General features: G+C 39.1%; 1 protein-coding gene across 1 annotated transcript; it reads left to right on the plus strand.

Annotated features, from left to right (window-relative positions):
* The first annotated feature begins 1,278 nt into the window (after window positions 1-1,278).
* Window positions 1,279-6,485, plus strand: LOC133853912 (putative glycerol-3-phosphate transporter 4). Its single transcript, XM_062289936.1, has 3 exons — window positions 1,279-2,302; window positions 3,681-4,226; window positions 6,424-6,485. Exons 1-3 carry the CDS (start codon window positions 1,291-1,293, stop codon window positions 6,483-6,485), a joined length of 1,620 nt encoding a protein of 539 aa, XP_062145920.1. The 5' UTR covers window positions 1,279-1,290.
* Window positions 6,486-15,641: the final 9,156 nt, after the last annotated feature.

Raw genomic sequence — 15,641 nt, forward strand, 5'->3', positions numbered from 1 at the left:
ACACATGTTAGTTCGTGGGGCTTTGTAAAAAATGACTGTTAGTTGATGGCTAAAGTATATTTAACCCTATAGTTTTTGTTACATATTTTAATTGTAGGAAATATATAATTGTAGTTAACTGAGATTGTAGAGAACAACAATGATTCCATTGAGCTCCAATCAAATTTTAAACAAGCTTGCGTCAATGTAGATTTAGCAAATCTGCCAATAAATCATTGCTTAAGAATTTTTATTTTTACTTTTATTTTTTATTATTATTATCATTTATTACCATCCTAGTGATAGAGATAAAATCCGAAGAGCATATCTACAAAAATGACATTGTCGAGCAATTAACCATGATTTTCCAAAAACACAATTTGAAAAAATATGGCGCCGTATTTTAATCCAGCATGGGTCAAAGAATATGCAGATTGGTCGAAATACAACATTTTAGAAGATGTTACGTAGTATCCGGGATTTTAAAAATATTACACCCGCAACCCGTCCTGCCCCGCACGGATAGTCCGATTTGGTACCTAGATCCGTAATTTTACACATAAAATCCGGTCTTCACGGGACAAGGCGGGTCGGGCACTGCAGGGTTGGGTGTTTTGCCCACCTTCTAATAGGCATACGTTTTACTCAAAATCGCCCTCCACTTGAGGATAATTCCGATGAGAGAAAACCAGTGTTAGGGTGGTGCACGGTCCAAAATGGTAAAATACTAAGTAGCAGCAGGATGGCTGTTCTTTATTGTTTCCAGGCGTGACTCATACTACTACTTTCGAACCACACCTAAAATCGCACCACGTGCTAAAACGCTGTAGTTTCAGGCTTGAAGGGCCCAGCGTGGCGCCTAATCAAACAAAACCAAAAAGCATTCAAATCTCCACGCTTCGCCACGTCGCCTCCCGCCTAGCGTGGCTCTTCACTCTCTGTGTCTCTTCTCCGCCTTGCTCGCTTTCCCTCTCATCCCCTTCTCATCCCCCTCTGAACTTCCTCACGGTTTCCTCACCAATCCGATCCATCAGACTGAGTAAGGTCACTTTCTTTAATTCAGCTTTCTGGGATGCTTTTTTTTTTTTTTCTTCCTATTATTCTTATAAGATTTGCCAGAGATTTCCCATATTAGTTTTTGGTAATATTTACTGAATCAATCTCTTTCCTGTTGTTTAACTTGATATACGTTAATGGGCTTTGTTGGTTTACGTTGATTATGAATGTGCTATGAGAATTTCGGATGATTGATGAGGTATTTCAGTTTTTCTGGGTTGAATTTTAGTAAAGACATCTCGGAGTTCTGACACAATGAGGCGAATCCCACCTGGAATTTTGCTCATAAGAAGAATTAGAGGTAGGGATTGGACCCTTGCTACCTATAGATATGTGGTTTTGTTGGTTACATTCATTGCATATGCTTGCTATCATGCTTCTCGAAAACCCACTAGCATAGTTAAGAGCGTGTTGTGTCCTTACCCCAATAGGCCCCCCGGGCGGTACCCTTGGCCGATTGGCAATGTGTTTATGAAGGAGAACTTTATGGATAATGACAAAACTACATCGAGAAAAATGGGTTGGCCTCCATTTAATGGACCAGATGGGACGTCGAAATTAGGGGAGATTGATGTTGCATTTCTAGCATGTTACTCTTTGGGAATGTATGTTGCCGGGCATTTGGGAGATACTTTGGACCTCCGGCTGTTTTTAACAACTGGGATGATTGGGAGTGGAATTTTTATTGGGTTATTTGGGATGGGATATTTTTGGAATGTGCATGTCTTTTGGTTTTTCCTTGTAATGCAAATGGTTGCCGGATTGTTTCAGGCAACAGGTTGGCCTTCGGTTGTTGCTGTTATTGGTGGTTGGTTTGGGAAGCGAAAGAGGGGTTTGATAATGGGTATTTGGAATGCCCATACTTCTGTTGGGAATATTAGTGGGTCTCTTCTTGCTGCTGCCGTCTTGGAATATGGGTGGGGCTGGTCTTTTATAGTTCCAGGTGCATTTATTGTAATGGGAGGGTTAATGGTTTACTTGTTCTTGCCTGCTTACCCTGAGGATGTTGGATTTACCAGCCCACGTGGTTCAGCTTCGAATTTAGAGGTAGTTCCTAATGACCAAGAAGCTCGTATAAGAAAAGAAGATGTGGAGGCAGGGGAAATTAATGTTGTGTCCGAGCATGGGTCAGTGAATAGGAGAAGCGTCGGGCTACTTGAAGCTTGTTTGATACCAGGAGTGATACCATTTGCATTGTGCCTTTTCTTCGCGAAGCTTGTGGCCTACACGTTTCTGTACTGGTTACCATTTTATCTAAGTCATACAGGTATATTCTGCGCTCCTAGTTTTAGCTTTTACATTGATTGCTATAAAAGAGTCAAACTAATGTAGTTCATAAGCTTGTAAGATTTTAGGTTGCTATCTGGTTTGTCAGATAGCTTCTGATTTTTGTTAATGGTATGTGGTATGTTGTTTTGAACTTTGAGTAACAATATCATATGAGATTTCAAGTATTTGTGGATAGTTAGAAATAATGGAGAACTGTTGACACAAAGGAGGTTGAAAGTAGAGCAGGTGCTAATTTGTTTGGGGACAAGCATAATATTTTTTCATGCACTCCCAAATAAACTTCTCTATTAGAGTTGAATCCTTTAGTTTCATTTACGAAAGAAGGATAAACATATTATCATATAATCATTGGTTGTCAATTGATTAGACGAGTTATATTTTCCGGTAACATTAGTAACTAAGAGGAGTGGGCATAAGTTTTATATTATCAGAAAAAGAAAAACAAAAGGAGTTGATATAGCTCCAGCGTCTTGTCTCCATCCTTCTGCACCTCTATGATTGCATTTATTTATATCTAATTCCATAAGTTTTTGATTCATGGTTGTTCTTTTCAACAAAAAAATTCTAGAGTAAGGAGCTGTTTTGCATTGATTCTTTTGTCGTCTTCTTCATCTAAGTATTAATTCAAATGAATTCTGAAGGGAAAGCTTTTTCAACTACTTTATTTATTTATTATTATTATTAATTAATAAAATGTTTACAACTTCTTTTACTATTTTAGATATTTATTTAATTTATTTATTCCAATAAGATAGATTGACTGATCAGTGATGCAAACATGCTCATGGTATTCATTTAAATGCATGTCACCTAATGATTGAGGCTGCAAGGCACAAGTTGGTGTTTCAAGAACACTTTGTGTTGCCACATTGCTGAGCCTCTTCCTAACAAGATTACTGACAAAAAAATGAATTTATTCTGATCAGACAATGATTTACTGGCTATAAAGTGTCATCGTTTTGGTGGTTTTATTGTCCAGAATTCTTGGTACCTTTCCAAGGAGTTCATTTTCTGATAAAGATCATTACTATGAGGGCTATCAAGTAATTTTGCTAACTCCTTGTGCATTGTGTCTGTTTATGATAAACATCCATTAAAATTTATAAAATGGAATTTACAACTTCTCACAATTTATTATTTCTTAGAAATATTGCTACCAGCAGTCGGATACTTTTGTAGTCAATGTTGTTGAGTTTGCGAGGATGACTTCTCCTTTATTGATTCACGCACCTGTTACTTGTATTTACATTTTTTAATGATTTCATGAAGCCATATCCTATTTCAGGGCTCTCTTTAAATCATCTTTGTGCATCTGCTATAATGTTACCACCTTCTTCTATTCTTTGATTTGGCAGAAATTGGTGGAGAGTATGTTTCTGTGAAATCTGCTGGAAATCTCTCTACCTTGTTTGATGTAGGGGGTATTGTTGGTGGAATCCTTGCTGGCTATGTATCCGATAAACTTAATGCATGGGCTACTACAGCTGCCTGCTTCATGTATGCTGCAATTCCTTCAATGCTATTATATCGCACATATGGATATATCTCACAGACCGTCAACATTGTACTTATGATGATTGCTGGCTTGTTTATAAATGGGCCCTATGCACTCATTACTACTGCAGTTTCCGCAGACCTAGGCACACACAGTTCTCTTAGAGGGGATTCTCGAGCGCTGGCAACAGTGACTGCCATAATTGATGGTACTGGATCAGTTGGTGCGGCTCTTGGCCCTCTTCTTACTGGTTTTATATCCACAAAGGGATGGGATGCAGTTTTTGTGATGCTGATGATTGGTGCTCTTGTTGTCGGGCTTCTTTTGTCACGTTTGATCATAGCTGAAATTGCTGAGAAAACTTGCAAACCAATGCCTCAATCCAGCAACCAGCGAAGTCTTGGAGGTATTGTAGTTATTCCTCTCTTCTTTTTTCCTTTATTTCTTTCTTTTATTGCTTTTCAGCTACCAACAGAATGTATAAATGTTGCATTTCAATTAATAGTAAGCAATTGAGGCCTATGTTCCATCTTCATTCAGAAACTTTGGTTTTTCAATGTAGCAATTTAGCTTTTCTGTAAATAGGGTTGATGAAATGCTTATTTTCTGTACTAGTATGACTATGAGTTACAAAGTAATGACTTGGTGGGTTAACGCGTGTACACTATTAGCTAGAGTTCTTATTGACCCTAAAATAAAAACTAAGAGATGCATCTATAAATTTGTGGGATTTTTTGGAGAATCAAAGGGGAATGTTCCAGGTAGATAATTTATGATCATCACCTTTTGATCTTATAGACTATACACAAAAGTCTTCTTGCATTGTTTATAGGTGTCCTCTAGTACCTAAATATTTGTTATTTCTCTTTACTTTAAACACCTTACCTCTTGTTAGTTTCTAAAAATGCCTCTTTAACTTTCATGAATCCTATAACCAATAGATTCAGGTATTCTCTCATAGTGGCTTGAAACTACAAATTGAAATCATGGCTCTGCATGGTAACGGTTTCAAAAAGTATTCTCTCTTTTCGAAACCAAAAACACACTTGTGTTAAAACATTTAACAATTTATTCACTTTTCAAAACACAAAATACTTTTGAAAAAAGGAAACACCACACTTTCTAGATAACGGTTTTTTAAAAAACTTTTCACACATTATAGGAATATTTTTAGAAAATGGGTACTTAATTTTTTAGGTGTAAGGGCTGACTTATTATTTATAAAATAGATTACAAAACAAAAAGAGAGAAGTGGCCACACAGCCACCCCCAACGGAGGAGAGGGATGGCTGCCCGACCCCAATTTTTTATTTAAAAAAAAAAAATTATAAGTAAGAAGTTGACACCACACCTGTTTGTGTTTTCTTAAAATAAGCATGTTTAATTTCTTTTTTCTTTGAAAACACAACACTTTCAAAAAAGTTCACCAAAAAAAATTTCTGTAGTGTAACCTCACATAAAATATTTTCTCAAATGTGGACCCCACCAAAAACACTTCCAAACTCTATATCTCATCCAAAACTTTCTCAAATCAAAACACTTTTCAAAACCATTAATAAACATACCCTATGTTTCTTGTCAATTGTGCATCCATGATTGACTTTGATGGGAGTTTCGACTACTTATGGGAGTTGAATTGTTAGTAGCACAAGTATTGTAGAAGTAAATGATAATATTGCTCACAAGTTACAACTAAGCCACTCCGGAGAAATTTCTGACATTATGATTTTGGCTTGAAAAGGATGTTGTATGGGGATTTGGATTAGGTGCCGTAAAAAAAACTACATTACCTATGTTGTACTTTTTTGAAGGTTTCGGATTTAATTTCAATTTTCCATGAGAAAGTAGGATAAAATAAAATTAAATATGTACCCTTAAAAAACTACAGCGCCTAAGCCTAATCCAGTTTATAGTTTCTGATTCAGTCTATAGTAATGGGTCGTTAAAACTCCATTCTTATCCTTGTAACTGCCAAAGAAAGATAAATAGCAAATTGTATTTTCGTAATAATACCCAAGACCAAATTGAGATGTCCTAAATTACATTGGAGTGTCAAATTGAGTTGTGAGAATTAATGTAATGATGGGGTTTACTCTCTTGTTGGTTCAACAAAATTAATGATCCCCACCATTCTGAAGAGTGAGTTATTGGCCTAAAAGTATTGCATGCTAGCTTATTCATCATTATCCGCTATGTCTCTTGACTGAACTAGGGTTTGCTGACATCTGCAACCCTACCATCACCGCTCTTCTCCATTTTCCTTTTCTATCTGTAAGTGTATCCTTACAGGGTATCTGCGGCAATATCTATCCTCCCTGCAATCTGGAATTTTGAACCTTTTCTACCATTAAAATAGTTTTGGACTTACATGTGATCTCTTCTTTTGCAGCTCATGTGATCCAACCTCTTCTAAGTGATGGAAGGTGATAGTGAGGTATGGTTTCAAGAAGCTTCATGTTGAAAAAAAATTAAAGGAAAAAGGTTCAACATGCAAGTGTTAGTGTGTTTTCTTTAATTTTCTAGTTTAGAAGCACATGTATTTCTGAAAAATATGGCTTTGTTTGTAACTTGTTCATTGTCTTAATCTTCTAAGCAATGTGTAGATTTTGTTTACAAAGTTATCAAACTTGGCAATATTGAAGTGCTTCTTGCCAAGCTCTATTGAGCACAACTGTTGCCAAGCTCATATCATATCGAGCCGTTGACCTACTCCATTTTTCATCCGATTGATGGTCCATATCGGGCCGATGGCTCATTCCTTACTTTTATCGGATTGGTGGTCCTTTTGGTGGCCTATTTCATATTTTATTAGACTAATGGTCCATATGTCATTTACGCTGGGGGGTTACTAACAAGGGATGAATAGTGTTCTAAAACTCAATTTGATTTGTGTGACATTTTCGGTTTAATAATATAGTTTATTTTCTGAGATAAAAGTAAAACATTAGGAATATCTTAATATACATGTGTGTAGTCCTTAAGTTACATAATACAAGATATCCAAGTCATTTATGTGTGTTAATGATATTATCATGCAGAATATCTACGTCATTATACTTTGTGACTTATAAACCTTAGTTCATAGTCGGTGATAGGATTGTACATTCATCTGATAAGACTATAACATATCAATGATGATAATCTATTTTGATTGTGGAAGTGGAGACTTCTGATTGACATGTTGATGTGATTACAATGCACTGAATTGGATCACGTGAGTTGTTATTTTATAAACTACTGTTAATTGAATAACTTGAACTTATGGTTACTTATAACATTGAATTTCAATCTTGAGAGGAATGCGAATTCAAATGTGAAGTGTAGGTCACTTTGATACATTTAGAAGTGAGATCATTTTTTTGTCAAAATCTCAGTGAGTTGTGTGATCACATGTAGCATTGTGAGAATACTACTCCTTAAGATGAAATCCATAATCATTTTGGTTGAAATCAAAGAGATATGAAATATCCTCTTGAGATAGATTTAATAGGAATTGATTATTCTAAGTTTTGGGCTTGAGCATTTTAGTAAGGATTTACTAAAATTAAATGTACTCAATGAAATATGATTTCAAGAGTATGAGAATGTTAGGTTTTTAGTTGGCTTATTCGGTGTCCAAAGTATGTATTTTGTTTTTTTGGGACATTGATAATTGTTGTATTTAGGTCGAAGGAGAAGAAGTTGAAGATTTCTTCGAGAAGACAAGTATTCCAACTAATTACTTAACTAGAACACCCAATATAATATCTCGGTTACATATTGGCAAGATGAGTAGCCCACGTAAAGAGGGTGGTTTATAAAAGATATTCATGGGTACTAAGTCCCACATTTCTTACTTACTAAGTGAAACTAGGCTTTATAAGTGATTCTATCGAAGCTTCAAATTAACTAGTCATTTTAAGACGATAGCGTAGATGTGTCTAGCGCTTTTCTCTTGGTCGTTACAAATGGTATTAAAGCCATCTAGTAATGTCATGTGGTATTGTCAAGCACCGCATGACTTGGCCCTGACAAAGATGTTAGGGGTTTAAGGAGAAAGTTTGTAACTTTCCGGTTTCATATTGGGAAGACGAGTAGACACATAGAGTGGGTGGTTTATAAAGACACTCATGTATGCTAAGTATCAGGGCTTTATAAGTGATTCTAAAGAAGTTCCAAATTAATTAGTTCTTTTGCAGTGATAGGGCATATGTAACTAGCGCTTTTCCTTAGGTTGTTACACCCTCAATCCTGACACCAACCTCAATTGGGCCTGAAGACCCATCTCTACCCCACGGGCGAATTGCAGCTGAACCTGGAGTTCCATCTCAATACCCCAGATGCTCCAGCTCCTAGCCTCGCCTCGAGCATACTTAAACCTCATGGCAAGACAACGAGACCTTCTGTTTCCGGCGTTGAGCCTTTTCTTCACGAAGTGCAGCAGAGCACAAGTGGAAGCTAATGCCGCCAGCGCAGTGTCCTGTTCATCCTAAGCAAAACCCAATTTCGTTTGAGTACAACCTAGCTCGACCCAGGTCTTCTCCAACTCTCGATGAGTAACGCCCAACTCTGCATTGGCTTTAGTCAAATCCCTTTTCAGTTCATCAAAATCTTCCTCCATTATATTAATATAGTGTTGGGTGGAACCAACACGATGGGACACCTCACCATGTAATCCCTTCAACAGGGTCGCCTCCTCACAAGCAATGTTCAGCTCAACCGCCCGCTTAGATAAGTCAGCTCGCAATCAGGCCGTCTCCTCTTCTGCATGCCTCAACTAGTGTCTGAGGAACTCAACTTCAGACTAATCTCCCGATAGACCTGCCACCGAAGCAACACCCACAGACCGTCGACTAATAGATCTGTCACAAAGAGCAGCCATTTTCAATGCAACCTGTTAAGACGTTAACACGATCAACCCAAACGAAAACAAAAAACAAAAGGCAAATAACAAAGGGTAAAATTTATACTTGTGCTACAATATCACGCACTTTCAACGCCAAGTCATCTAGGGTCTCAACGCTTCCCCCTGAGTACCCTGCGGAAATAAGGTGTAAGAGGACTTTGACATGGTTGCCTAAGCAAAGGGTTCATCCCTAATCCCGCCACCTCTCGAGAAGAACTCTCCACTTCGGGACTGTTTACATTTAGGACACCGACCTTTGGGCACCCGAAGACTCCAATGACAGTTCAACTGTCGGTTGAGGACCTTTTTCCTTCGGCAGAGCCTGCTCTTCCTCAACATCGTCGTTGTTTTCAGCCACAGTTAGAGAAGACTCCTCCTCAGTGGCATCTTCAGGAACGTGAACACCAGCAGGAGACCCACCATCTAAATATTTGGGTGAAATTGTACTATCGCCATATATCTCATTCAAAAACTCTTACCACATCAATAGCATGCTTGGAGAGCCACTCTCGGTGAGCATGAGTTGCGTCCCGAGTAAGCTTAGTAGGTGCTCGATTCTTAGCACCAGGAATATTAGATTTACGCCTTAGTCGGCGCCTTGCTGACAATCCTTTTTCTTGCTCTTCTATTCCATTCGATATGTTAGCTGAAATACTCTCAAAAGATGTTTGTTCTTCAGGAGTCGGCGCCTAAGTCGATGCCTCACTTGAAACTTTAATTTCCTTTTACGAGGAGCATTAGTCCTACCGGCACTCCGCCCTCTTGTTAGGATGTGAGAGGAGAGTCATGTCCTTCGGCTGGGGCACTCATCCTCGCCTCTTTCTTTCTTATGTTGGACCTTTAACATCATCATCATCATCGCCATCCTTATCAATAATTTGGTAAGCCTGGGACGGCTTACTAACTCACGTTCTCTGGCTTTCCACCTATCTATCGTCACCCGACAGCCTAACATTTGTTGGTCATGGCACGATATAGAATCACGCCTTTCAGATACAACGTTTTTTCGTACGATAAGAGGCACATCATCTAGGTCTTATTCTTCTCGTCGGATGTCAACAACGAGCGGATTCTCAGTCGATGTGGTCATTGCAGGGTACGTCAGATGCACCTGGCCACCTTAGTTTTGGCATGGCCTCCCCCTTGCCTATTGACTGCAACTTGCACACCCTCAGTGCGTGCCTCCTCCTCCGTGGGTCGCTTCTTCTTGGCTGGAGTATAAGCCCTTGGCCCCATCTTCACCATCTTACCATCTTTCTAGTAGAAGGGGAGCACCCCCTGGATGGTTTGGATTGGGACGCGTTAATTGTCAGCGCCTTTCGGTAAAACGTCAGGCTCCGTACCATGGAAAAAGACTTGTCTATGGTAACAACTTCTCTTCTTTGTCTTTCCTCCTACTCCTCAGCGGAAAGATGGTTCAACCCTCGGTATCTGAAAGCCTCTTCAAAATGCTCATCTCTCAATACCAAGTCAGTGTTTACTCAACACTTCTTCTTTGTCTCCTCGATCACTATGTGTAATACCTCGAAAATAAATATACTTAATTTAACAAAAATCATGATTTGTAAATAAAAAATCCTTATTGAAGGTCACATATAAATGGTTTTCAATAAAATGCTATAAATTGAATTTCCTTAAAGCCTTTAAAACCTTGCATTTTCTTTAAAAACACAAATTTGAGTTTCTAAGGGTTAGACATTCCCACTCAAACGATCGAGACCTTTCCCCAAACGTTCGACGTTCACACTTGAACAATTGAGATTTCCCTAACCGAATGTTCAAGCATGTCTGAGAACATTTTTATCTCTTTAGCCAACTTAGCCCTTTGAGTGTGCAAGAAACCATTTAAAGCCATCGTTACACCCATAAAAAAACCATTTTGTCATTATGAATCACACCAGGAACCCTAAGGGAGAGAGAGAAAGAGAGAGAGAGAGAGAGAGAGATTTACTTTTATGGGTTTGACATTGGATCTAATAGTTATTTGTGATGGGCGCACCATATACGGATGGGTTAATATTACGGCTTTGCTAGTAGCGTGGGCCACCTGAAGTTGGATTCGGTCGGGCTACTAGTACATAACAATAGACAACAATATCTGAGGCACCAATATTGTACTACAGGTCCTTCAGAACAGCGCCAACCTGAACACGAATGGGTTAAGGACCCGAGTAAACCATATAGAAGTAAGCTATGAGCACTTATATTTTTAATATTAAATATAAATTTCTTTGCATTAAAGTGAGCGAATTGCATGTTGATGGGATTAAGCCTACCGTATTTCAAAATAAACCAATTTCTTCACACCGGCATACTAATGGAAGCAATACATAATATTTTGTGAAATATCATGACGTTTTTGAGTTACCAAATTTGATAAGGCAAAACACTGTTAAAGGCTCTTTAGATAAAACAAGTTTCATAACAATTTACTTTTTAAGTCGTGGACTTATACAGTTACTTTCTCTACTGTGAAATACCTTGGTATTTTTTAAATTAGCAGGTTGTTAGGCTATAGAGTGAGAAATTCGTTAGGATAAATATCCCAAGCGAATGGCTCACAATGTCAGGTTTACTTAGTTAGAAGTTAGTTGTTAACGTTATAGAAATGTTTGTTTGGAAGTTGTGATTATATAGCTTGTCTCAAGTCATTTATTTCTGCTTTCTACTATAGTATACTCTGATAGATTAGTGTTGTAAAGTCAATTCAACTAATAACCAATTACTTGGTTTGAAAGCGCTACGAGTAATATTTAAAATTAAATAAATTTAATTATTTAATTTTGAAAGCGTTACACCATGTGCCCAGTGTAGCACTCAATCCAACCGCACCTTCTGTTCGCCGGAAATGGGCAGTTCATTAATAGCTGGCACTAGTGAAAGATGCGTAAAAAATAAAATCGGCAAATTACAACGAAGAAAGGAAAAAGCTTAAGCTATGGTTCCCGAGACGAAACCATTATGACACTGCCTACTAGTGCATATTGCGAGCCAACGACTCACATCGAAACACGTGTCAAACACTTTGCCACTCCGAGGATCAAACTGTCACAAATCTACATCACAGTAGAAGCATCAGAAGCACAATAATATTCCCTTGCATCAACTGGCGGACCAGACACTAAGGAGAATTGGGAGGTTATTAGAGGGCTTGGCTACCTGTGGGCCTCTATTCAAATTACCATAGATCTATTGGCAAATCAATAATCTAATAGAATTGGGAGCTATTGGAAGGCCTAGTTACCAACGGGTCTCAAAGGCCCATTCATCAGAGAGCCCAGCAGACCTCAAATTATATTAGAACCTATGAGTCACCTCAGATCCACTGGCCCGCGACCCGACTAGCTGCCAAGATCCGAGTGCGCCTTTTCCCAAGTATAGCACCTAGCAGTTGATTTTACTTTTGCCAACACAACTAACTGCCTTCCCACACCATGCATCCATTCTCGATATTTTAGGGAGAGAATCTCCAAGTGAATAACAACTAATTGGTGGAAATCCCTAAAACCCCAAAGTAGAAAGACAAGGAAGATAGCTTATATAAAGGAGGCAATAGCATTCACCCATATATGCATTTTCTCACCCGAGTCAAACTATGCATAAATTCCCTCTCAGCTTACATTTATTAGCTTAAGCATCGAATTGGCTTGAAGCTACTAGTGAACCCCTCTAATCCTCTTTTCTTAGAGTATTCGCCTAGGTATGCATTTTCTCACCCGCCCCAGCCAAATTTTGCGTAAATTCTATCTCAAGTTACCTTCCCTAACTTAAGTGTCGGAATGGCTTCACCAGATTCCACCGGTAAATCCATCTAACCCCATTTTCTCTCTCATAAATCTCCTTTCTAATTGGCAGCGTGAGGTCACTATAAGCTATTGTATCAACAATTATGACTTATTTGCTGATCTTGCTACTACCCCTATTGAGTCGGAGTCTTCAAACATTCCTGATATTCTTTGATCTAGCTAGCTAGGTAAGAAAACAATCTGTTCATTTTCATGATTATTTTGAGCCTACAAATAAAAATTTAAATTTGATGGAATAGTTGAAGAATATGAAGCATATTTTATGGCGAAGAGGTTCAACAAAAATGTTGACAAGAGATCCTATGAATTTTAATGTTATTAATAGAAGAGAAAGCCATGAAAGATGCTTCTCCAGTCTGTTTATATATTGAGATTCTCATGATCAAGGCAGCAGTCACAAGTTCGGGTAGACAAATAACTAATGAGTGAGCTCCCCAATAACAAGACCCATATAGTAAATATAGAGCTAAGATAAAATACAACCAAATAACTAAAAAAAAAATAGGTAAACGATTGATCCGGTCCAATGTTTTTTGGGCTAAAAACCAAAAAAGTGACCGCACATGACGGTTTCTAATGCAGACTGAGACCAAAGATGAGCCTGCTTGAGATGCTTTCTGCAACGACAACCAGCAAAGATAAAGATGGCAATTAAGTGATTAAATTTATATTATCTTCCTATCAGTTTAAGCCTTTAGAAAAAGTGATGATTTAACATAGTATTAGAGTCAAAGGTCTCGAGTTGGCACCTTAACTCTGTCATTCATTTTTTATTTTAATTAAATATTTCATGTGTTAAACTTCACCTATTAAAAAATAGTTAAACTCTACACATGGAAGAGAGTATTAAAGTATTAATCTATTTAAGGTTTTAAGAAAAATGTGTAGATCGAAATGAAATGTTGATCCGACAAAGAGGAGTTCCATTAATCCAAAGTCCCACGAGAAGATGCCCGACCGACGGCTAGAGGTACGTTAAGGGACCGTAGTAAATGAGCACCACAAACCTTGGGTAGCTAGGCCTCCCCTGTCTGTGTCTTTATTCTCTGATCATAAATGATTCGTCCGTCGAGTACTAGACTAGTACTAGTAGTTTTCATGCCTTTAAAATTGGAATCATGTGTACATTTATCAATAATTCAGGTGGATGACAAAAATTTATAAATTCTGAATTAATTCTTTGTTGATGATATTTTTGAGCCGGGTGACGTGGCGTGATCAGAGACACCCCTTCTTCTATACGCTGGCCTGCAAAACAAGAAAGACCAGCCGGGGGTTGGCCGGCGAAGCCTCCTCCGACGATCAAGTCAGTCCAGTGTCTAAAGAAGAGGAAGAAGGAGGGAGAGGGAGAGTAATCCATTCTGCTTTAATAATTTTGATACCCCCTTTTTATACTCATGTAGGCCATATGCCTATTTTACCCTTGTCAAGCTCAAGACACCACGTGGACGTTCCCTAAAGTGTTAAGGAATATTCCTTAACACTTACCCCCCAATTCTCCTATCTTTGGTATAAAGGTACGGAGAATTTACCTAATGAAACCTCTGTTATTCGACTGACTCGTCGACCATTACTCATCTAGCTTGCATAATGCCCTCTTTTGGTCCCGTGAAACTTGAACATCTCTTTGACTGTCGTTCCACATGGCTCCAGGCCATTTATGGCAAGTGATCAGAAATTTATTTCCATCATAAATTCACCATTAGTTAGGCTCACCTAACATCCCATAAATCATGTGTGCATTGATTGTCATTATCTTCCTATTTATTCGTCATTTCCTTTGCTAGAAGGTCATTGGTCTCCAGATTGCCCATTTGAGTAGATCCTCCTTTCTTCTTATGCCTTTCCCGGAGATCGGGCTTTCCCCTTCTTTCTTCTTGGACTCTCCAGATCTTCTTGCAATGCCCTTCATTCCTGGCGCGGTCCTCACGACCGAACATATTTACAAATTCATCATGGATGGCCCTAGAGTATTTACTCTTCGCGGCGGTTCTTCTGAATGTGCGATCTCCGGCTTTAGACACACAAGGGTGTGTGACCCCGGCTTTTCACCCACTTGTTCCTGTCCAGCCTACAGGAACTGTGCAGCACCTAAATTTTGCTCCAACGGGTCGTGGGAGCCCAACTGTTCAAGCCGCGCTTGGAATTTGCGCAGATGATTCTTTCAAGATTTTTCAGGCAATTCCTCTTTGCTATGTTAGGATTACTTGTAATCGGGTGACCACCCTGTCCATTCTCTCAGGGTTGTCTGTTCTCTTTGCCTTCATGTATGTGTATACTCCGAGTAAATCTAGTAAAATCTTTTTCTTAGGCGAAAGCCATATCTTCGCGACATGAGTCTCAAGTCAATTCCCAATTACTTCACCGGCTTGTCATTAAAATGTGTGCCTCATAAATCACGAAATTATGCCCGCATAATATCGTGTTAAACATCTGCCCTCTGCTTCTCTGGGCAGCAACTCTGATGGCACTTTAACATACTCATCGCCCTTAGTAGTCAGGAATCTATCGTCGGACCGTCAATTTCTTTCGGTAGATGGATGCCCGCCGGCCAGCATTTCTGAGGTCCGGGGACAACTAGGGGCGCGGTGTCCCTTTCTGTTTCTTCAAAGAGGAGGTAATCATCCCGATTTTTCCACTCGACTCCTAGGTTGTTAGACCGGAAAGTTCTTGCCCTTTTCTCGTCACCTCCCTGTCCTCCACCGAAAGGGGTGGTTCTTTGTCCAAAATTGGACTTTTCTCCTCACCCCCCTGGTCCTCTACCAAGAGGGGTGGTCCTTTGTCCGAAAAGGGTTTTCTAGCTTCCTCATCCGAGGAGGACCCTCTTATTCAAGGAGGAACAGTCTGTGAAACATCCCATTCCCTTTTCGTGTTATTCTACCATAGGAGTCCGAAAATCACTGGCGTCCCGGGAGCAAAGTCCGCCGCAGGGACGTTTCCCCAGCCCAAGGGTTTCCGAGCACAACAAATGGTCTTGAAGATGGGAAATCATAATTTCTTACGCCGAATTTGTTATTGTCAATCTACGGCACTCGGTAGATCAACTTTTTGGCATTCCCAGCAATCACTCCGATGTGCTTCGGTGATCAGTGGGATTTCACAAGGGAAAATGGAGAAACAATCGTTCTGG

The sequence above is a fragment of the Alnus glutinosa genome, chromosome 13 (assembly GCF_958979055.1).
Source record: "Alnus glutinosa chromosome 13, dhAlnGlut1.1, whole genome shotgun sequence".
NCBI lineage: Eukaryota > Viridiplantae > Streptophyta > Magnoliopsida > Fagales > Betulaceae > Alnus > Alnus glutinosa.

Excerpts from the sequence above, each read along its gene's own strand:
- LOC133853912 (XM_062289936.1), top strand. The coding sequence starts at position 1,291 with ATGAGGCGAATCCCACCTGGAATTTTGCTCATAAGAAGAATTAGAGGT. Across the intron at positions 2,303-3,680 it reads ATTTTATCTAAGTCATACAG|AAATTGGTGGAGAGTATGTT; the intron begins GTATATTCTGCG and ends TTGATTTGGCAG. Across the intron at positions 4,227-6,423 it reads CAACCAGCGAAGTCTTGGAG|ATTTTGTTTACAAAGTTATC; the intron begins GTATTGTAGTTA and ends AGCAATGTGTAG.